The sequence below is a fragment of the Phoenix dactylifera genome, chromosome 4 (assembly GCF_009389715.1).
Source record: "Phoenix dactylifera cultivar Barhee BC4 chromosome 4, palm_55x_up_171113_PBpolish2nd_filt_p, whole genome shotgun sequence".
Taxonomy (NCBI): Eukaryota; Viridiplantae; Streptophyta; class Magnoliopsida; order Arecales; family Arecaceae; genus Phoenix; species Phoenix dactylifera.
Window position 1 is genome coordinate 7,623,826 of NC_052395.1, and position 22,773 is coordinate 7,646,598.

At 37.1% G+C, this 22,773-nt stretch overlaps 1 protein-coding gene across 3 annotated transcripts; it reads right to left on the reverse strand.

The window, feature by feature from the left end:
* Window positions 1-395: 395 nt before the first annotated feature.
* LOC103721824 (serine/threonine protein phosphatase 2A 55 kDa regulatory subunit B beta isoform-like) lies at window positions 396-12,297 on the reverse strand. Of its 3 annotated transcripts, none has more exons than XM_008812178.4 (14): window positions 11,898-12,297; window positions 9,672-9,775; window positions 9,476-9,571; window positions 9,263-9,382; window positions 8,394-8,495; window positions 7,854-7,945; window positions 6,215-6,333; window positions 5,500-5,623; window positions 5,206-5,329; window positions 2,660-2,728; window positions 2,483-2,574; window positions 2,318-2,395; window positions 1,178-1,245; window positions 396-1,059 (listed from the first exon to the last, which is right to left on the reverse strand). In XM_008812178.4, exons 1-14 carry the CDS (start codon window positions 12,007-12,009, stop codon window positions 923-925), a joined length of 1,437 nt encoding a protein of 478 aa, XP_008810400.2. In that variant the 5' UTR covers window positions 12,010-12,297; the 3' UTR covers window positions 396-922. The 3 variants fall into 3 exon arrangements, with proteins under 3 accessions (XP_008810400.2, XP_008810399.2, XP_008810398.2); XM_008812177.4 differs by having other exon boundaries at window positions 8,301-8,495; XM_008812176.4 differs by having other exon boundaries at window positions 8,298-8,495.
* Between the last annotated feature and the right edge of the window lie 10,476 nt (window positions 12,298-22,773).

The window sequence follows — 22,773 nt, forward strand, 5'->3', positions numbered from 1 at the left end:
TCGCATGTTCTATGAAGACCAAGCCTCTCAGAAATTTGTATAATGGCAGGCCTGCCTCCGACCAAACCAGCCAGCTTCAGCTAAGAACATTGCCTATACATATTCACGTGCACCATTCCCACCATAAATCAGAAGCAGATACTGAAGCTTTCTCCATCTCAGCCTTCATTTCCATCGAGGGCATCAAAGAAGCTGATTGAAACCGTGTCACCGATCATGACTGCTGATACTGGAAATAATTGTAAATCATATATGAAATTTCAAGATAGCAAGCATATGCATGACGAACCCATCCACTCCTGGCATCCCAAATTTAGGTACAAGTGAATATCTGGCATTAAATAGTTAATCACAGCATACCAAACAGAACACAAGCATTCAGCTATCACTTATTCTAAAGATAAGCACGAGGCTGGCAACTCTTTCAATATTTAAAAAAGGGTTAGCGCTAAAGAGATGAACAATAATAATGATAACAAACTTTAACAAGCCTCAAAATGCTTGTCCTAAAGATACAGGCCCCCATGCTCCTGCATGACAGGCAGCAGAACAGTCTCTCATAGCATCTGAGACACAGACCCTTGATCAGCCTTTGGTTTGGTTGTAGCAGAGCTACAATCACACCTTGCGACCTAACTGAACATTATAACAAAAGATGTGAATCTTTTCCCATAAAAAAAAGAAAAGAAAAGGGAAAAATCAGAGCTAAGCTGCCCTCCAGGGAAGAAAAGATGGATTACTCCCTCATGGATTCTGACCGCTCCTCTGGCCCCGATTTCAAAACACGTGTGATCATTTAATGGCATTCCCTCCTCCTGGATTTTGCTGGTTGCATGAAAAGCAAATCGCTTTCACTGGAAGCAACCCTCCCCCCTCGCAGGAAAAAAATTGCTTGCTAATTCATTTCCTTCCATGGCCTTCTCTAAGCATAATACATGTACAAGCTGTTGGCAGCAGCGCAGGCAATCAAGTTCTCAGTTGGGTGCCATGCTAAATGGAGCAACTTGGTTGTGAAATCATATGAGTTTCCATTTGCATCAATGCCTGGGCTTTCTGCTCCTGCAACAGGTTGGTATGTGTGTGTGTATTAGCAGCAGCAAAGATTTCTGAGAGAAAAACAAACAACTATGCAGTATGAGCTGTTGCAAGCTACTAAAGTTAATGGCTGGATACTCACCTCGTCTGACAACACGTGTCAAACTGCTCAGAGACCTTGCAGACCTTGCAGGGTTTTGGACTTGTCTCCTGAATAAGAACATCAAGGCAAGATTGAGTTAATATGTTATCACACACATCTCAAACAAGGCATCTTCTATAAATTGCATTTTTCATCACTTTTGTAAGTAGAATATCTCTTATTTAATATCATAAACACAGACACCTGATGCCTGTTTCACCTAGTGTTGGTTTCATAAACCACTAGCGAAGAGTTGCAGTACGTAAACAAGAAATCAGCAATTAGGAATTTCTGAACATTTAACAGTTTCTATTGACATAAACTAATGATGTCAAACTAATTTTGTAGTGATCCAGAAAACCTAAAACTTCTTTATCAATGTCATTCACATATTGACATGCCAAGCATCTATAATTGGCATATTAATGTTGGAAAGACATCAATGCCACATCCAACAACTCATCAGCACTCAATCATCTCTGAATCACCCAACCACTTTATTCAAACCTGTTATACCGGTAATTCTAGCATTCATCCTAGCAGGGTTGTACAATACAGCAACAACGACCGGCATTCATGTCATTCACGCCTCATAGCAATTACTATTGCTGCTATGTCATCACTCCAGAACAAATAACAGCTGAATTACAGGCATAATTTTGTACTTGTAGCTTCTCAGCCATCACAGTATCGTCTGGTGCCAGCTCTTGTTCATTATAGACATTAATCCCATAGCTTACTATACAAGAAATTTGGGTTACCATTGCATATCCTTCCCCAACATTCACTAATATAAAAGGCCAATTTTTTACCAAATCCAGATCCTTGTAATTGAAGCTTCATCAACAAAAAAAAATCAGCACATGTTCTTTCAGTTAATATGATACTAAGGTTAAGTATAGATATTTCATGTATTTTCAACCATATAACTTAAATTGTATTGAACAGATATGGATATGCACAAAGATACAATGCCTTCATATCATTGTATTTAAGCAAATTCTAAATCAAGAAAGATAAAAATGTTCAAATCTGACTATTTTCTCTCCCTCAACCCTCAACTTGGTTTTGAGTTTCCCCCCTTAATCAATTTTCATTAGAAATAAATACTTAAAATTTCGATAATCATTACAGTTGTACCTCATAGGATTTTTGCTGGCCTCCAAAGTCGTTGCCTCAGTGCTTCCAGCAACACAACCAAACACACGGAAGAGATTGCTTGTTGTTGCACAAACAGTAGTAGCATCGTCAATATTAAGGAAAGAAATAGCAACAAACTAATACCCAGGCCAGAAGAACGCATACCTGTAAGAACCAGTTGCTACCCGCAGTCCATCACCACTTAGGCAGCACTCAAATTTGTCGAAGATGGAGTCATTTTCATATAAATCACATAGCTGTGTGAAAATGGAACTATCATAGCCTAAGTACTGGTTCATTGGACCTTACCAATTATAATTGAACTGTAACAAAACAAATTACCTTAGGCCTTAAATATTCATGGACCTGGAAAGTTGCAACAGGACCAGAATCCATGTTGATGTCCCATAGCTGGAAAAATCACATGAAAAAGAAAAGAAAAGCAGAGCAAATTTAAATGAGGCAACAAAATACTACAAAAACCAACATCATGAGCTATGATCTCTGCTTGATTGGAAATACTGCAACAGACATGACAGAAAACACTACAAACAGAGATCAAAATGACTACAGGTAAATCCTACAGACACTAGAAATAGTTACATATAAATCAAGGTACAGCTGCAATACTGCCACACTAACAGCACCATTCTTCGTATTAGAAAATTAACAGGAAAGGGGAAAACTTTCATATACCTCAATAAAATGGCAGAATTACTAGCTTATAAATGAACAAGAATGAAGCTGTACCGTAAATTTCACCAATATTTGGTTGTTTGATGTGTCAATGCTAGGGGAGAGAATAAAAATGCATTCAACCATAAACCATTTGCTACTATCACCTCGCAAACGTGAAGCACATATGATCATTTTCATTAATGTGTTCATATGGTCGAGAGCTTGTACATAAAGACTATCAGCCTCGCCAACCCAGGATCATGTGCATGAGTTTTATAAGGATGGGTATTTGACTTTACTTTCTACTAAATTCTCATGATACAAAATGGAGTAAAGCAAGTGTTCAAGGCTCGATCAGTACTGATCAATACCAGGCACCCCAGGTCAGATCAGTGACTAACCAGATCATCCCAGATGGTGTTGACTGACACCAAGCAGGACAAGGACCAGTACCAGCTTGTTCTCCCCGATACCAGTCTGGATGCAGTCAAAAAGGCGTTAGTCCTCTTTTCTTTGTTGCTGCTAGCATTCAAAAGGAACAGTAAAAGGGAGAAGAAGAGAGGGCGCTAAAATTCAGCTAGCAAAGCTCAGATATGGCCTCCTCCAAGCCCTTTCTATAGCTCAGAGGCCCTAACCCTAAACAAGCATTGAAAAGCCCTAAACAACTATAAAAATATTAAAACAAAGAGAAAATATAAAAAAATAGCACGCGCATGCATACCAGGATAACAACATTTCCCAAGTGTCGGTATGGAACCGCCACAGTATTGCACCGACCTAGTCCCCAATAAATACTGGGACTGGGACTTTAAACCTTGCAGCATAGTTTGTGATTTGAATGACTACAGATAAAAAGAGTGTTACATATATATATATATATATATATATATATATATATATATATATATATATATAGTTTTGCATCATTGATTGCCTTTAACTAGAAAATATCAAAATTTTATATAACAAGCACTTGAATCCTCATTTGCCTTCAAATTAGGAACACAAATTGTATAATAAGGAGAAACCTCATTTCTCCATCAAAAGCTTGCACAGCTTTTAAAAAAAATTGAGAGTCCATTCTTTGATCTTTTCAGACAATGGGGAAAGTCGTCGTAGACTTGAAAAATTAGAAGGGCCAACTGCAAAATTTATGCTGTTGCACATAATGGCAGAATACTGTCTAAAATGATTTCTAAATATCTAGAATGTGTGATCCAAAATAAACCTGTAATAGTTACACAGCATAAGGGCATAAGTAGAATCCCATAAACTCGTGAGATGACTTAATTGTGCATCTTAGGCACTTAGTTTGCAAGACTGACATAGTTCTGATCCACGTAATTTCTCCGTATGATACTGCAGTATATTACTTCTTCCTTTTGAGCATCTTTTAAACACCATTATTACCTTGTTCTAGTGTCATCTGGGCCAAAGAATTGATAACTCACTAAATTCATGTCTTAGACAATCTGTAAAAGCACAGGCAACAAAATCTCTCATGCAATAGTGCTGAACAGTAACATCAAATGTCATGATCAAATATAGATGTTCAGAAACTAGTAAGTTCTTTAAAATGGATTGAACTTCTTGATCCCAGCAGTAGCAGATCACAACCTTAATGTGTCAAGTATCCATTTCATGTGACTATTAAAATTTTAAACCATTTCCCTGTTATTGCAATAACTGGAAACTATAGAAACTATCAATTCAAAATTATGCGACCAAAACAGCTAACAAAGCCTATTAAAAAAGCCACATTATTAATTCAGATCGAGTCCTCTCACCAGTGACATGTTCAGAGTATTACATCCTTAACTTCATAACAGAAATCAAATAAAAGCAAACTTTCAGCTATTACTACAAAAACTCGTATCATTCACCACAACATCTTGAGCATTCTTGATTAATTCAAGTGATCCATTACGTGCTTAAAAATGATGTAAAATTGATCAAATACTATTTTCAGAACATTTCTGACTCACGTGCTTCATAGGTACTGATTAATTATCTTGTCTCCAAAATTACTGTCAAGTTTAGAAACCACTGCACATGAATTCCAGAACAGAAGACCATTTACATTTGGAATACTACATTGACAACATATAAAATATGATGCAGTTCCAGCAAGCATAATTCATATTGTGAATCACTCAAAAAAAGCAAATAATTAAAAAAATAAACTGCAAGACAGATACAAAAGTATGAACCTTAAGCATCATATAATCACGACTTAGGATGTGCCTTCCATCTTTTCCAAATTTAATATCTGAAATTGAAGCAATAATCTCGGTAAAAAAGGACCTTGAACTCGATGCCTCATGCTCCTCGAACCTGTGTATGGAAAAGTCTCATTACCTAAAGCAACACCAGGCATGCTAAAGAGTCCAAAAAGATACTTCTTCTTCGAGCAGTAGATTACAATTTCATTGTCTGCTCAACATCGGCATAGTTACTTGCAAGATTTTCATGTGAAAAAGAAAAAAAAAAGAGTGGTTCCTTACAGCTGGGAATGGTTATCGCATAAAGCAGATTGACGCAGATCAAGAAGTCGTATTGAGCCCTTTGAGCTACTATATGCCAGTGTGTTGCAATGAATAGGGTGAAACTCAGCAGATGTTATCACCTCTGGCAGGGTCAGAAAATGAGTTAATTTCACTTTCTTTCTTTGCTACAACCATTATAATACATAATGAAAACCCCAAAAATCAGTTGAGCTTATGCTATATTTCAAATGAACAGGTGCTAGAAGAACTGTAAATAATAGAACATGGAGTTCTACGTAGGAGTGCTGGTAGGCTGCTGCACTTCAAGCAGATAGAAGGCCCAGTAAAGACATAAGCATCTTGAGCTCAAGTACAAGCCTTTTGGGCCAGCCCTTGACCTAAGAGACGGGAAAAAATGGCTCAGGCCTTTGTGCCAAGCCCAGATAAATAAGAAACCTAGGCTAGCTTCAGGGATGGCCAGTCTCAAGCATAAGGTTTGAACTCAACTCAGGTAAGACCCAGGCATAGCCCCTTGATTTCCTTAATTTTACATTTACCATTAAACTAAATGACCTCTGGATTAGAATCAAATTATCAAAATATGTAATTTTATCAGGAAGTCCTTTATATATGTTTGATTAGCTTCAGAAAACTATGATGCTTGGTAAACTTGAAATTCCAGCTCCAAATTTATTAGACAGAAGTATCATCTATGAAGGCCAAATGTTCATACCAGTAAGATCTTCCATATTTGCAGGTTTCACATCAACAATGTTAAAACTCTGGTTGCTAATTTCCAAATTCCAAAGGTTTATTCGCAAATCATCTGCTGATATGAAAGTCTCACCATCACTGGTAAATAAGAAAATAATGAAATTACATAAGTGACTATCAAATAAGAAACTTTCAAGGAGAAAGAGTACGGATATCCAAACAAATAAAGTACAAGTATGCATCATGAATTACATCTAAAATTAATATTACATCCTCTTGAAAACATTAAAGGCCCGTCTGGATATTCCTGCAGGATTTTCAGCCCAATCCTACACATATCGGGTCTGGCCTGTCTAGCACATATCTTTAAACTATGTGCACAGATTATGTCTAATATAATAGAATGAGGCTTGGGCTGCCTACCCAGTCGATGTCAACTGGATCTATTCCAGTCCATTCTTGTTCTTGTAGCATGGAAAAAAAGACCCGGTGAGGTCATTTTTTTCTCCCTATGGGATTCGGGTGGGCCCACTCTAAAAAATTTCTGTATATATTGTGAAATGGCATGCCTATCCTGTGTTCTCGTCAATCATATTGGATTGCACAGGATTATCCAAATAGACCCTAAAAGGTTACATATTGATGTCAAGACATAGAAAACACACCAAGTCAGGCATACGTCATAAGAATTCAACCTATGGTTCGTCATATTGACCTGAACTAGGCGGTACGGGGCGGACCGTACTGTACCGGTACCCGGTACGGATAGCATACTAATACTCGGTATGCCAAAAAGATCCTGTATTGTACCGTACTGACACAGTGCTAGTATGGCGCTGGTACGGGATCTGGTACCGAGACGGCAAACCTTGATTCAACCATATACAATGCAAAATATTACCACAAGGTCGAGAGAACCAAGAAGTAACAAGCAAGAAAATATCTTACAAATCACAAAAGATCATTTCAGTTAATTATGAAAGTTCCTAAGAAAATGATAGTTCCTTTCAGTAAATTCATAATCTTAAAAATAAAAAAAAAGAAGGAAAGACAAAAGGATTCAATTGAAACTCTATATAAGGATATAAATGTAAATCAATTCCAAAGAAAGTTTCTTTTGGAGAATACCAAAATAAATGACCAGTATACTATCCAATCCTTCCAAACACATTAGCCATGGTCAAATGCTAAAATGAAACTTTATTAAATCACATTTTCATGTACAATCTAAACCTTGCTAAGTAATTTGCCCTCTCAAGGGATGTTTCAAACCAAGCCACCTTTTCAGCAGTGGCATTTGTAGCCTTTCTTACAAACTTACAAAACATTTCCACCTCAAACAATAAATTCTACATATAACATACTTCAAGTTTTTCAAGACATTTACTGGAATTCTTAAATTTCTAGCAGCATTTTTTTCCCTGTTCCACTGACTTAGTTTAATTAGTAGCAAAGCTTACAATCTCAATTAAGACACACTAAATTGTCCCTAGCAATAGACATATAACCCAACAGGAGGTTCTGCTGTTCCCAACAAAGAAAAAAGGGGAACATATGAACCTTGCACCAAAAATTTCCAAACCAAAATTATATGACATCTAAAGCAAAACCAGAGAATTGATGACAATAGAAGGAAAGATGAAAGGTGCAGCATGAACCTGTTATTGGAAATTGAATTGATGTGATAATCATGTGCATGAGCATATATTCTCCGACATTTAGCAACCAGGCTTGTTTCTTGGCTTGGTACCTGTTCATGATATATAGATGCAGGCAAGAATCTTAGTAATCACTTCAAAAGAAGGCAATAATTATAATTAAATGATATGGCATAGGTACATTGATAATTCATAAGAAGGTCAGGATAAAGAGTTACAGACAAAAAATATAACTGGATGACATAGGATAATTAACGCATATGACATGCGAAAATACAACAAGACAGCTCATCCAATAGATATACATGGGTGACACTGTGATGTGCAAACACAGGCATCCCTCCCTCTTCTCTATGAATGCATGTCTATTAACATCGTGTGTGCATTTAAGGATTCAAAAGTTATACATGAATGACAAAGTCACTAGACTGGGCTCAGTACAACTACCACAGGCAATCGTAGTGATGGAAATCCACCAAGAGGAAAGGAAAAGTCGTTGCACATATAATTGTATGAACATCCACCATTTGGAAGGCATACTCTAGGGCTAGCAGTACTTGAGCTAGCAGCGCTATCATTTCCTGTAGCTTGTGAAGGATCCAAATTCATGTCAGAAATTTTTTTCACCTTCTTTTCTTGCACCTGTATATCAGCAAACAAACTTTAGAAATTTAACAGGGAATATTTGTAAGAAGGTCAAACGAAAAGGCACAGACAAACCAATCAACAAAAACAGGGTGAAATCAAACCCCGAAACAGCAAACAGCAGGCAATAAGAGCAACTGTTTCAGAATTGCTACAGTATGTGGAATTCCTAAATCAGATCTGTTTTAATTGTTACAGTATGTACACAATGACAGCTATGGATGATTTTTCTCACGTAAGTTAAGAAATTTCAAAAGGTTTCAATCGGAATAAATATTAATGATACAAAATATTTGTTATAGAAACAGTATTATGACAATTCAAATATTCCTTATTCATGACTTCCTTGCAAATAATGATTTAATGTATATGATCTTTAGATAGTGTATCATTCTGAAGCACAGTTCTGGTTTGTTTAATTCAACTGATTGATGCTTGCAATTTATTAATTTACCTAGCAAAATCTCTGTTGAATGTCTTCAGCAATAAAACTACAGAAAAACATTTAAGATTTTCCAGCAGTTAGACAACATGGATACATTTTCACAAAAGAACACCATTAGATGGAAAACATATCACAAGATTATAATGCTCTTGCTGATTTTTAAATTCTGAAACTTAAAGAAGCATGACAAATCTTGGAGAGTATGCAAACAGACTAGTGGGGCACATGAGAAACAAATTCATCAGCAATCATGTTAAATCATGATTCACGAGTATCATTCTAAAAAAGTAATAGATGCTAAAGGGAACTGCAAACCTACCTTCCAAAATTTGATTGTTTTATCATTGGTGGAGAGGAGAAACAGTGCACCGTTGGCCGCTTGGCACCATCGGATCTTGTTGATCTTTTCTTCTATTTCCAAACTTTTAAGGTAGTCAAACTGATTGCGCAAACATGAAACTAGACCAAATCACATGATTGATCAAGCAAGAAGTATCGCATTTCTATCAGTAACACCCTAGAAGGATCGTACCTCTGGTTCGTGACTCTGAAATTCTGTTTTATAGCGGAATTCAGGATGCCTGCTGACTGGATAGTCTAGCCTCTCGAGATCCCTTCTGCAACCATGCTACGAATCAAAGAGATAAAAGATGTGAAATAATATCAGAAGTGGAAGCACAACAAGTCAAACGGAAAAAAGCAGCAAAGAGACAAGTTGTAGAACATACAGATCGAACATCGGTCCTTTCAAATAAAACTACACGACCACCTCTATCTCCGGTAGCAAGATGGTCCCCAGATTTATCAAATTCTATTGCTGAAATAATGTCAACTGCAACACACAAGATTAAAAGCATCAGCAGGCACACCAGAAATATCACAATCCTGCCAGGAAACCAAGAAAGACAGCTAGTAGCTAGTGTGCAACAAACACCACAGTATAACATCATAAACTCAGAATTCAAAATTGAATAATTTCAAAAAAATAATCTAGCACAGTCTGCACATCAAGTATTATGTCGGTTGGGGAAGGGGGCTGTTGAAGGAATATAGATAATGTGATGTTCATTCATTCACAAAGGTCACCTTTTGTGTTGCTTCATTAATTATTGATCCAATCATATTTCGATGTATGAGAATCCACTTTGATGAAGATTTTGATTTATTTTTTGAGTGGTACCACAAAGCAATAGATGACCATCTGTGAGTTAAGAGATCGCACGAAATAGTGCTTAAAAAGGGGAAAGAAATATTTGTTAAATGTGCATTTGACATTGTTAAAGTTCCTTTACATTTTCCTGTCTCATCTATAACTGATATAATAATTTCATGACGAAAAAACCACTAGACTGATGAGTTGGAACCATTCAAGGATGGCCTCTCGCCTGCATAGATAAGATAAAGGATGGCAATATCCAACCCCTTCAATAACACTAGGCAAACATCAGTTTTAAGTCACCTCTATTGGCTAACTCATACCTAAGTAACAGTGTCTTCCATATGTTATAGACTGTTAATGGCAAAGCTTCAATTTAATATACAGCTAAAAATTCTTTTAGATCAATTAAATTTTCACAGTTTGGCACAAGTTGGGGATTCTTGGTAAACAAAAATATGGTCAAGCAATTCTTCCTCAATGGTGATGTCAATTGTTGCTCCAAAAGCATCTCAAAGTCTAAAGATAGAATTAATCAAATTTGCAGGTTTCTCCTTCATGTGTGCTATCGATAATGACTGAAGGGCAGCCAATCCAAAGTATTAAACAGTAACCTCAAATAATGTAAAGAAAAAATTGATGAAATGTGAAAAGATGATGGCAATCCATATTCAAACAGTCAGGTGCATGCTGTCACTCAAGGTCTTTATTCCTGAAGGCATGAGCTTACATTCAGTAACAAATAAGACAGTATACTTTCCAAACATTTCCGTCCAACATTCATAGCGAGCCCCGCTCTCTTACAAAGTTGCATTAACCAGGAATTTGAGACCATTTTGTAAAGGATTGACATTAAATAGAGAACCTATCTGCAACATTTCCTTCTTCACACATCCATATTTCATTGACATCTTTTAAGGTAACGATCTTTCCTTTTGTTCATCATTTAATCCATATTTATAATTAGCTACCATAGAGTACATGCATAGAGAGAGAGAGAGAGAGAAGAAAATATTTTTTGCACCCAGGAACAGCAGACCACGCCATGCAATTGAAGGTAGAACTAGAATCTGGAAACTATTTCAACCAATGACAAACAAAAAATAAAAAAATGTTCTGATTATTTATGAGACAATTTTGGTACTTAATGTTTACAGAAAACAGCTAAACAAACACATACAGGTGAACCTTGGCCAAATGTCACAAAACCCAAACTCAAAACAGGTTCACCAAGCTAAAGATAATGGAAACAGCAAGTACATCGTTACATTCACTTAAAAAAAACGGAAGTAGATTTCACCTATAAACGACGCTACAAAGCAACAAAAGTCATGATGAGGAAGTTCTTCCACATCTACTAGTAAGTTGTCATAAATCAATGAGCGAAAAAAAATATTCATGAAAATTCCCGATTAGGAAACGAAAATAACCAAGAGATTTAACTCGGAACATTTAATTTCCATCATGAGGAGGAAAAGGCCAGATTCAAGCATCAAATTCTATTCTTTTAAAACATACTGCAATATACCATTCCGCATCAATCTGATCGCATTTTTTTTACGACATCTTCCACACGTTTTCATCAAAAACTAATCGTTTGAACAAAAAAATGCAAGGTTCGGTGACGATAATTTCCAATCTAAGCAAAAAAAAAAAAAAAATCAACCGGTTACAGCCACGCCAGACGCAAGAAACCCTAAGCCCCCACATCGGCTATCGGAAGCCCTAGAGTCTCACTCAGTCGACCGGATCTATACTAGATAGAAAGAATGGGGCGAAGGGCAAAAAAAGATCGTACCTTCCTGGACCTCCTCTCCCGCGCTACGCTCACCGAAAACCTGGGAGAATTTCCATTCGAGAGCGGGCGGCGCCTCCGGAGGCCCGGCGTCCACCGGTCCTTTTCCGTTCATTTTCCGATCGGAATTCCGGCGAGATCGGGGACGGGGCGGTCGGACATCAACGATCCGGGCGGCTATAGCTGGGAGATCAGCTGGCGGGGCTCGCCGGCGCGCCTGCTCCGATTTCCTCCATGGGAGACGGGCCGCAGAGGGACAGAAAAAAGGCGAGGGTTTTCGGCGAAACAGGGGGGAGGATGTAGTGGAGAAATGGGTTGGTGATTGGGATTGATTTGACGGAGGAGAAAAATGCTGCCTTCTCCTCCCTGCCTTCTCTTTCGCCCTAGCGAGGTTCTGCGTCTCTTTCCCCTTTGTTTTCTTCTCCCCGCCTTTTTATTTATTATTTTTTGATACATCTTCTGTTACAGGATGTAAAATGACCAAACAACCCTTTGATTACGCAATCCCGGCTATCTTATTCCGAAACCCAGACTTGTTCGACTCGGTTGCATATCTTAGCTAGAATCGTTGATTGTCCCATAAGGGCTTCTTGATTGCAGATGGCAACAGGGTCCATTGCATTCTTTTCATGAGCGTGCGTCCACAAGTGGCTTCAACTTGGAAAAACAATTAGAATGCTACAACTTCATGTTGGAAGCCTCCTTCCTTTTAGTAGTTTGTAATGTTGAGAGAGATTTTAGTCCCACATTTCTTGTGCAGAATTTTTTTGATAGCTTTATAAGCATTCACATCCTACACATGTTAAAGTAACTTTTGGTGAAATGTTGTGGAGGAAAAGCCAATATTATATTAATCAAAGATTAACACGTGCACTGAACAGACACTGTTTCAATAGTTGTGTTAGTTCGGAGTTTAGTTCAGGGTTATAAAAAGCCGATGTCCTTCACAGATTAAAACAACTTCTTTGACAAAATTTTTATTCCGTTGCTCTGGAGAATCCTAGTTTTGCTGGCTAGGATTCTATTTTGGTTTTATTGTATCATAGAGCGAATTTGCAACATAGTGGAGACAAAATTCGCTTAAGGACAGTGTTAATTTACGCTTCAAAATCGATTTCAAATACTAGAGATCCTCCTGCTTCAACACTTTATCCACTCGAGATCAAATTGCCATTGTTAAAGGTAACTAGGAACAATTTTCCAAAAGTTATGCTCGATGTTGTAGCTCGAGTTATTTGCACTTGTTCAAGGTAACAAGGAGCAATTAAAAGGATTATTCTAGGTGTGGCCAAACTTGCTCTATATAAGTGGTTGATCTAATTTCAAGTTTATATAATTAGTCCTCTTTCGACATGCATGCGAAAGCAAATCAACCAAGAAAATATGAGAGTGCGAGTTCGCATGCGTATAACAGCTGTGTGCCTTGTAATCTAATCAGCAATCAGCAAACAGCATGGTTTTGGATTTAGTAGCATTGCTTTAAGGCATTGCAGCAGGAAAAAAAATGTTGAAGTATAACTAATTGTTTATTTTTTTTTTCAAAATTCTCATGCAATAGAATAAGGTATATTATTATTGAATATACCTCCAAACAATGAAAGAAAGCAGGTATGCAGCTTTGTTTGATCTATTGAATCCATGTACATGTTGTGTCACCTGTTGAGCCCTCAAAATTATGGCAATGAGTTGAGAGTTCCTCAAAGCTCATGAAAAGTGAAGTGCAGTGCTAGGCTTTAGTATTATGATGAGATAACTGGACGCTGCATATGATCTTGGGTGCGCAAGAGTAGGTGGATGGAAGCAGAATATCGAGGAGTATTTAGTATTATGACTCCAGCATCATGATGTGAGAGGATAAAAATGGAGTATGATTTTTTTTGGTATGTGGTGACTGTTATTACAACCACCTAGCCATGGCGCCCGTATGTTGGTATTGGATTCATGTGCCTGGTTATCTTGAAAACTATGAGAAAAAAAATATGTTAAGAAAACGATTTCACACCTCACCTGCCTTCACAGATGGTGACATGGCCTGCCAATTCTATATGGTAGAAAATTAGAAATGCATGGATGGCCCTCCATGTCCCTTCTCTGATTCTCTCTTTCACCAATCAGTGTTATCAGGTTTGAAGTTTCTTGGATTTTAAGATTTTGTTTATAACAACCGAAGACCTTGCTCCAAAACTAGCTAGAAGATATTATTTGAATTTCTTGTTCGTACATAAATACTTGATATCTATCCAGTACATAGCTGATATGGAACTAAATACATGCTCACACAATTCCTCATATACTTTTCTTGTTTAGGCTCTAGCATTCTCGCGAAGCTAAAAGTTCAAATCCAATCACAAATACCACAATCAACCCATGGCAGCAAAATAGACTCATTTTGCAATATCTTCTAGTCCACATAATCATAAATTGGGTATGCTCTGATACTATTTCTCATAATCTAGAAACTCGTCCAAAAAAAACTAGCAAGAAGATATTATTAGGATTTCTTAATCCTGCATAGGTTCTCATATTTATTTTTTTTCGCAGTTCCGTAAACTCTAATATGCAATGTGTCCATAGATGGGCATTTCCATTCTCCTTCTACATGTATTTTTATTTGTGAATTTTAATGCTAACTTCTGTTTTTCAGATTTATATAATTTATTATTTACATCCATTTGTCATATGCTATTTTATGCAAGACCCACTTCCAGATGAATTCATCCATTTCAGCCTTGTCAGCTGATCAATGCAGCACAAGGCTTACATGGGCAATTGCTGTGCGGAGAACCTTGTGCTGCTCCAATATTGCATGTCGACGTAGCTCGTGTAAACCTCCTTCCCATCTTTGTCAGCTGTACCAAGACATGAGTTTAGGAGTTCAGAAAAAAGACTCCTATTCCCAGCTTGCTAGTTTGTCTCAAATACGCTAATGATTTGCACCTAGGTATCATCTAGTGCAGGTAGAGAGACAACTAGGCATTCAGAGGCACCCTTCGGAGAGACGGGAAAAATGTATTTGTGCTGCATTGGAATCTCCTTAGACTTGCAACCTAATGAAGGCAATTGAGTGGCATTGCAGTGATTGGCAGTAATCAACCTGTTGATGAGCTGCAGGAGAAATCTTTGCAGTGCCTTGCTATTAATCTATTGATGGACCTCCTTAAGTAGCTGGCTGTTCTCGTATATGATTCCTACAAAGAAACAGCTGACCCACGGTTAGAAAAGATCATTGTTCAGATCCATTTTTTTCGGATAAAAAAGAGAGAGGAATTTCTGATTGGAAATCCCGATTCAATAATAAAGTTACTACTGACAGAATGTGGAACTGAGAAACTAGTATAACTGTTTAGAAAGATTGATCAAGTTAATATATGAAAGGATGACATGCTTTTTTCTCAGCTGTTTTCAGGTTCTGAAGAAGACTACTAATCTTTTGCATCATATGTGAAAAATTTGTATTAGAAATAAGATTTGAATTACCCATTCGGTTCAAGGCACTAGTGTGCTTTATATACAAATTGAGGTTCCAGATATATAGAATACAACTATAAAATTTTATAATTATAAAAAGGATACTACGAATCGGATATAATATCATACAAAGCAAAATCTTATGATTTTTTAGGAATTGATCCGAGCTGGTATATTAAAATTGTGCATATAATATGTAGCAGTTGTAATATCTAATATTGTATATATTATAACAGGCGAGATCGTGCATGATTTTTGACAACTTAATAATATGGTAAAAAAAAACAAAACAAAGATAAGAAAAAAAAAGACATGATTTTTTTTTTATTGCTGAAATTTTATAACTAGTATTTACGAAGAATTAAGATAATAAACAAAGTTATTCTGCGCATGTTTTAAGGGGAGAGGCTGCAGCCACGAGAACAGGCAGTGAAGTCATCATGATGAAGGACCCAAATTGACATTGATCTCGGAGAAGCACCTCCGGAAACCCTTGCTGTTAGAGGATTGTTTCTACGAAGAAGAAGCGCCATCGGCAGCTCTCGTGCGAAATTTTGAAGCGAAAAAATGGAATAAAACCCCCTCGACTCATTTTAATCCACTTATTACTGCTATTATTGTTTAACAGTCTTTTGAAAGGCACTTTTCTCTAGGATAGTATGGGCATTCTAAAAAGCTTGCATTTTAAAATTGGCAGGTGTTACTTTTCCACTTTGATCTCGGTCTTATAAAGTGAAAATAACTTTTTCTGAGAAGAAATAAATTAAACATGGTTTAATTCATTTATTTTAGACTAACTTACTATATAAACAAATAGGTACTAAGTTCTTTTTCGCTCCTCTACCAAAACGTTCTTTTCTTAATTAACAAATGACCATTATTGTCGCAGTTAACAATGCTCCATAGAAGTTGTCGGTGTATCCATGCAATGCCGGTCACTTCAATTCGAAGGAAAGAAAGTCCTGCGCATGGTTAATGTTTATCCCTTCACGCCTACTTTTTTTTATCCATTATATATCCGCTTCTCTCTCTCTCTCTATATATATATATATATATTACCTCAAAGTCTTTGAAAGTGAATAAAGAGAAAGATAATACGGCCAATGAAGGTCAAGCATCATTAGTTCTTTTCATATAGCACTAATTTCCATTTAGAAGGCTTGGAACGTGGGAACGCATGAGGTGTGTGACATTTTCTATTATGTATTTAATGCTTCGGTGATGTAAAGGTTTAATTATGGTTCATTGTACTGATTTGAATTGGACGGTATGGGGCATATCGTATCGTACTGGTTTGGTACCAGTATCTGGTATGAACGGTATGTCGATATGCGGTATTACCGAAAATATTCCATACTATACCGTACCGACATAGTAATAGTGTGACACCGATACGATGTCTAGTACCGGGACGGCAAACCGGGTCTAATTATTAATGGGTTAAAAATTTGTGCATCCAATTGTGAGAAATTGAAATGTAAGATTTAAGTTAAACCCGGACACAAAATTTAAGATTTTATATGAAATTAACACTAAAAATATTGTCAATACATGTAATGAAGCCTAATCTAGGTGAAGAGAACCATCAATGCCAACTTTTTTTTTCTTTCCAAACGGAAAGGCACTCATTATTAGAAGTATGCCCTAAAAGCCAATGTGGCTGACGCATATTTGTAATCTGAGGCACAAATTTGTAGTTTGATTCTTAATAATAAATAAGATTGGGCAATTTTGTTTATCATTCATGTTTGTATGTGTGCATGAATCGTCCAAGAAATTAATAGATGATGACACATATTCACAAGGAGTTGAGAATCTGAGGCATGTGTCATTAGTTATTAATTTCTAAATGCTCCTGATCGATGGATCCATCACAAGGGACGATGATCGATCCGCTGAGATAAGTGCACAGATCACTTAGTCAGATGGACGAGTCTCGAGTCCACGGTGTAGAGACACTAGAGTGATTGTGCGAGTACTTGTTAGAGAACAAGATACTGAGTGTGACCAAAGAAAGTAGTCACATAGATGTCTATCCACTCGTCGGTGACTACTTATGCTGCAGTTGTATGACTGGTCCTTTGACATGCGACGCCTCAGCTATTCACTATGAGGTTGCTGTAGTTTGATGAGCATGTGAATTTGGGCCCTAGCCATTCGGATCCTTGTAGTGCGGATTGGCTGCAGTAGGTTTATTTTGAAATAGGGTTGTATCTAGTTAGGATCTATCGACCTCGATAGATTAGAAGTGATCCTATGTGATTTATGAGACTGAGTTCGATAAATTTCTGACCAGATATTTTGGAAAAAGAGTTTTTTATATTTTAAACTGAAAGTCAAATAAATTAAACATATGACAAAAGATGGGGTTTGACGAGTTATCCATAACCTCCGTCACGTCGAGATCCATGATAGAGGGATTGTATCATATGCTAACTGCACCTAAAGATTTAGATATTCCATTCTGCTGGGTTGCCACCATATACTGCTAGGTGTCACTAGTGGATTGTGAAACTCGAAGGCATTCACTTAGTAATCCGTGAACCCTGAGAGTAGAACTAAAATTGTTTCAATCCACTGAAAAAAGTTTCAGTGATATTAAGATAGAGATCTCAATATGTCTCACTACCAGTCATAATAGAACCTACGGGGTTACACATATGGAGGATTTAATTAGTCAGACTATCATAATTATGATTTGGAATCAAAAGTCAATTATCAATATGATTGGTGATTGAATTAATCCACTAAGTGTTAGTGAGTTAATGGAAGAAAAATTAAGTGAAATTGATTGCAATTGGATTGCAATTGGACTGATTAATAAGCCAAATCAAATTAGATTTGACTCAAATTGATTTGGGTTCATAATTGGGTCAATTTGATTAAACCAGAATTTGTACGGATTTTAAAGTCCACATGTCGTCGTAGGATGAATATGACTTAAGTCATGTTCATACTATGTGGACTTAAATGTCCCCATGGCGTCGTAGGATGCATGTTCCCAATTAATTATCCTAATGTGATTAGGAATTGGACTTGTAATTGGGTTTGATCAAGACATAATTAGATTAGGACTTGATCATGGCGCCATAGAGTTCAAGCCTAATTAGATTAGGCTTAATCTAGATCCATGGACACTTGTCATGCATTGATTTGATGGCACCATGGGCACATGGATTGGACACTTGGCATTCATCCAAAAGATGCATGGTTATGTAGAATTTATCTCTTAGTCTAGATAAACTCTTTTGAAAACCCTAGACCCATCTATTTAAAGGGATGGCGTGTGCATAGGGTTCATGCTTCATCCTCTCTATGCCTCCTCTCTCCCTCTCTTCTCCCTTCCCACGGCAGCAAGAGAAGAGCTTTCTCCTCTCTCACGGCAGCAAGGTGAAGGCTCATCTTCTTCCTCCTCCAAGCATTGGAAAAAAAGAAGAAGAAGATCCAAAGGAAGAGCACTCCATACAGCACCAAGGAAGAAGGAGTTCTTCCTCACGCCAAGCCTCCTTCTTCCTTCTTCTCCACGGTAGCAAGAGAGTCCTCTGCATCCTCTTCTTCCACGGCATTAAGGCAAGGAAGATCTACGATTACCTCCATCTTTCCCTTAATTGCGAGCAAGGTTGAAAAAAAAACGTTCTTCTTCAAAGAGGTATGTTGCAGATTTTTATCTTCTAATTTTTATGACAGTCATGAGAGGTCTTTGCAAGGAGCTAGCACTCCGGTAAGACCTTATCTCAGATGATTAGATCCTCGTGTGGATACCTGTAGAGGCCGGACACGTGTGCGGCTTAACTAAGAACCTAGAAAGATCATCAGGATGTGGTATACTACACCTGTAGAATTTTTGAAGATGAGATCTTCAAATTTATAACTTCTGATTTTTGTTTTAGTTTTATGAATCTCAATCAACCTTCCTAGATCCTATTCTCCCCTTTCTAATGAGTTCAAAGATCTTCTGAATTTAGATGTAGAATTTTTTTTGAATTTTATAATCCGAGGCGTGTTCATACATGAACGACGTCCCGTTCGAATTTTGCTGCGAAAGTCGCGTCGAACGGGATGTATCTCAGCACCCATCATGTCCATCAGGTCTCAACATCCGCTGGTTGCAGCCAGGAGGTTTTGCATTTTCCATCACCATTCTTGTAGCTTTTCCAACTGAAAATTCAAGTCAAGCCCCGTCTGCTACTGAAAAACATATGAAATCATGTTTCTCCAAATTTGCCAAAATGTACAGGAAAATAAAACGCGGAAGTCTGTCCACTGCCAATATTTCCATCAATCCAGGAGGGGAAAAATAACTTCTGATTGGCTATTTAGAAGTCAGGGTGCAGGTTACGCTGCACCAGGACAAGACTTTTCAGTATATCCCGATCTCGATAAGCTGCTTTTCTTGTACTTATTTCCAGGTAAAGTGAGTGCATGTCTATGCGTACCAAGTTGAACCACTTCCCACATTTGCATTTGTATGAGAGAGGACAAAAAAAACAACATCCCATTGGTCATTTAAAAGTTGCCAAATCTCTTTTGCATGGCTACATTCAAAAAACAAATCCTAAATACTATTAAGACGTAGGTCGACACTCGATAATACACTTCAAGATACACCTCAATTTGGTGAATGAAAATTTAGTAGTTAACTTTTCCTGTATCCGTTTGTAGATACAGTGCATATCTATGATGCGATCAGGTCTGTCTCATCTTCGACCATCCTTCCCAGAGCTTAGGAATTCCTAACAAAAGGCTGCAGTAGATAAGGCAGGGTTTTCATGTGGTCAGCCCAAATTGCTCCTTATTGATGATTTGTTCTATCTTTATATCATCATTTGACAAGTTCAAATTAAATAAATAGGCATCAAAGGCCTATGGATGTTCAGTGACCTTTGTGTCACCCCGAACTCAAAGTCAAAAAAAAAAAAAATCACTTTTAAAGTTAGCATTAAGGAATTTGACCCTCCAACACTGTAACATCTCATGAGATGGCTTGGTGCACCAAGGTCAAAGTAACCGCACTTACGATAAGTATACTAAACTCAAGGACTAGGTTTGTCTTGAAACAAATTAATGGCCTGTTTAGTCAGCATGGCATTCTTAGATCCCTAATAGAAGGCCTCCTCCTATTGTTAGGAAGTGTAAGTATGATATAGGCCCTTTTACCAAAGGGAATTTCCTAAGAATCTTGTTACTTTGTTTAAGAACTAAATTAGTACCTGGAACTAGATAGCTGATTTCTTAGCAGCAATAGCTCTGCAAGGTGATTTCATCATCCAGCAAGGAGAGCAGCCACAATTGGCTTTTGGACTCTTTTGATGTCAGTTTCCTTGGAAATTAAAGTTGTGTTTCTCTGTTTGTATGCACTCTGTTGTAGTTTTTGCTTCCAACTTCTAGCTACCGCTTGTACTAAAAAAAAAAAAAAACTAATGTAGCCAAGTAAGCATAAAAATTTCTTTTCCATCTAGCTATCTTAATATGAATTTTTTCAATAAAAAATGATGATCTTGATAGAAAAGGTCCTCATAATTTGGAATCTAAATAATTGAATGAATAATGATCAACACAAAGATCAAGGGTTGCAAGCAATAATAGACTGCAATCCGAGATGGTATCCCCCACTAGGCAAGTAATGGAAGATTTATCCTTCTCGATCCAATTGCTCCGGAGGCAATCGCAGTCTCTAAAAAACATGCACCATTAGAAACATCAATTGAAGCCTTACCAAAAATCAACATAACACTATCATGTAAAAAAAGTAGCAAATTGTATTACTGGTCATCTATAAGATCAATACCTTAAAAATTATGATGGGCCATCCCACAATTAAGAAGTTATCGGAAAGTTAAGAACATATTATAAATAAATATAGCGAGAGATCAAACATCTTTTACGTCTATTTGGTTTAGAGCAAATTTATTGTCTAAAATAAAGACAGCTTGTGCTAAACTCTCTATTTGCTACACTGGTATTAATAATATCCTCATTATAGTTTTGGATAATAAGTAGGGTTCTAATAGCTCTGCTCATAATGATTATTAGGATGTAGGTGTTATTGACACTAGTATTAATGTGCTTCGCCATTATTAAAATTTATTGTTTACTATATAACATATATTAATCATACTGTTGGCCATCATTAAAATTTATTACTTAATGTGGCTATTGAACAATTCTATTTATTATAATTTATTATATTATCATATCACATGGTGCCATTTTTAATGATATTAGTATTAATAAAATTTTTTTTTGATAATAATGAAAATTTTTGGTCAGCCATAATTAAATTACTTAATATATAATATAAATTTGATTATTAAATTTGTTTAGTTTATTATAATATATTATATTATTATATTATATTTTAGAAATAGGTGAAAAAAATATTCCGCGCACTACTCCAGGTATAAGGTAATGTAAAATTGGAAAGGCCCGGCCTCCTCCTAGCGCACAATCGTGGGCTTGGTTTTTTCTTTGGCTTCTTTTTTTCGGTCTCCCTTAAATTCGTTAACAAAAATCACGTGTATTTCTCACGTTGCATCGCACCTACAATCCACACGGACATGCACTCATAAAATCGTCAACCAGAAATATAAAATGGTGAAATAAGCAAGCAATGATAGGGTTCGAGTGGTGATTGAGTGGATTCTACAAAAGAGACAGGGAGTGTTCGACCATCCACTTGTAGAGGATATCCGGTTGCTGCTGTTGCAGGAGTGTGACGTCTTCCATATTGTGCATGTGTTCCAGAAGACGAATAAAACTGTTGACTAGATCGCTTTCTTTGTTGCTCATCATTCTGAAGAGATTTTTTGAACTTGCTTTGTACCTGTTTCTTCACCTTTGTATCAAGTTACCTAACAATTATTTGGTCTGCAGGTTGAGTAGATCATGCTTCATGTTTGTAGACAACCAATGCACAAAACTGTCAACTTGCGGCGAGATTTTGATAGAAACTGGTTTGTTTTGATGGTGTGAATGAGATGACCTACGTCATGCTCTCTCAAACATGGCTGGTCATTGAACTTAGTGAACTAGATATATTTGGAAGTTTAAATGGTGCTGCGACTGCTTTTGTTCTTGCAGGGTTTATGACCAGATACCTGAGCCTCGCTGGGTCATTTCCATGGGCAGCTGTGCGAATGGTGGGGAATACTATCACTACTCGTACTCCGTCGTCCGTGGCTGCGACAGGATTGTCCCCGGCGACATCTATGTCCCTGGATGCCCACCGACGGCTGAGGCTTTACGTTATGGTGTTCTCCAGATCCAGAAGAAACTCGACAGGCAAAAGGATTTCCTTCTCTGGTGGACCAAGTGAAATCCTCTTGAGTTGTCTGGTTCAGTTAAATGGATTGTTTCCCATCTCGACTTCAATGCTAAAATAAAGATAATACGCTGGATCATGCAGCTTGTG

Coding starts and splice junctions, on each gene's coding strand:
- LOC103721824 (XM_008812176.4), bottom strand. CDS start 12,009: ATGAACGGAAAAGGACCGGTGGACGCCGGGCCTCCGGAGGCGCCGCCC. Junction 9,776..11,897: donor GGGAGAGGAGGTCCAGGAAG/GTACGATCTTTT, acceptor TGTGTGTTGCAG/TTGACATTATTTCAGCAATA. Junction 8,496..9,262: donor AAACAATCAAATTTTGGAAG/GTAGGTTTGCAG, acceptor GCTGATATACAG/GTGCAAGAAAAGAAGGTGAA.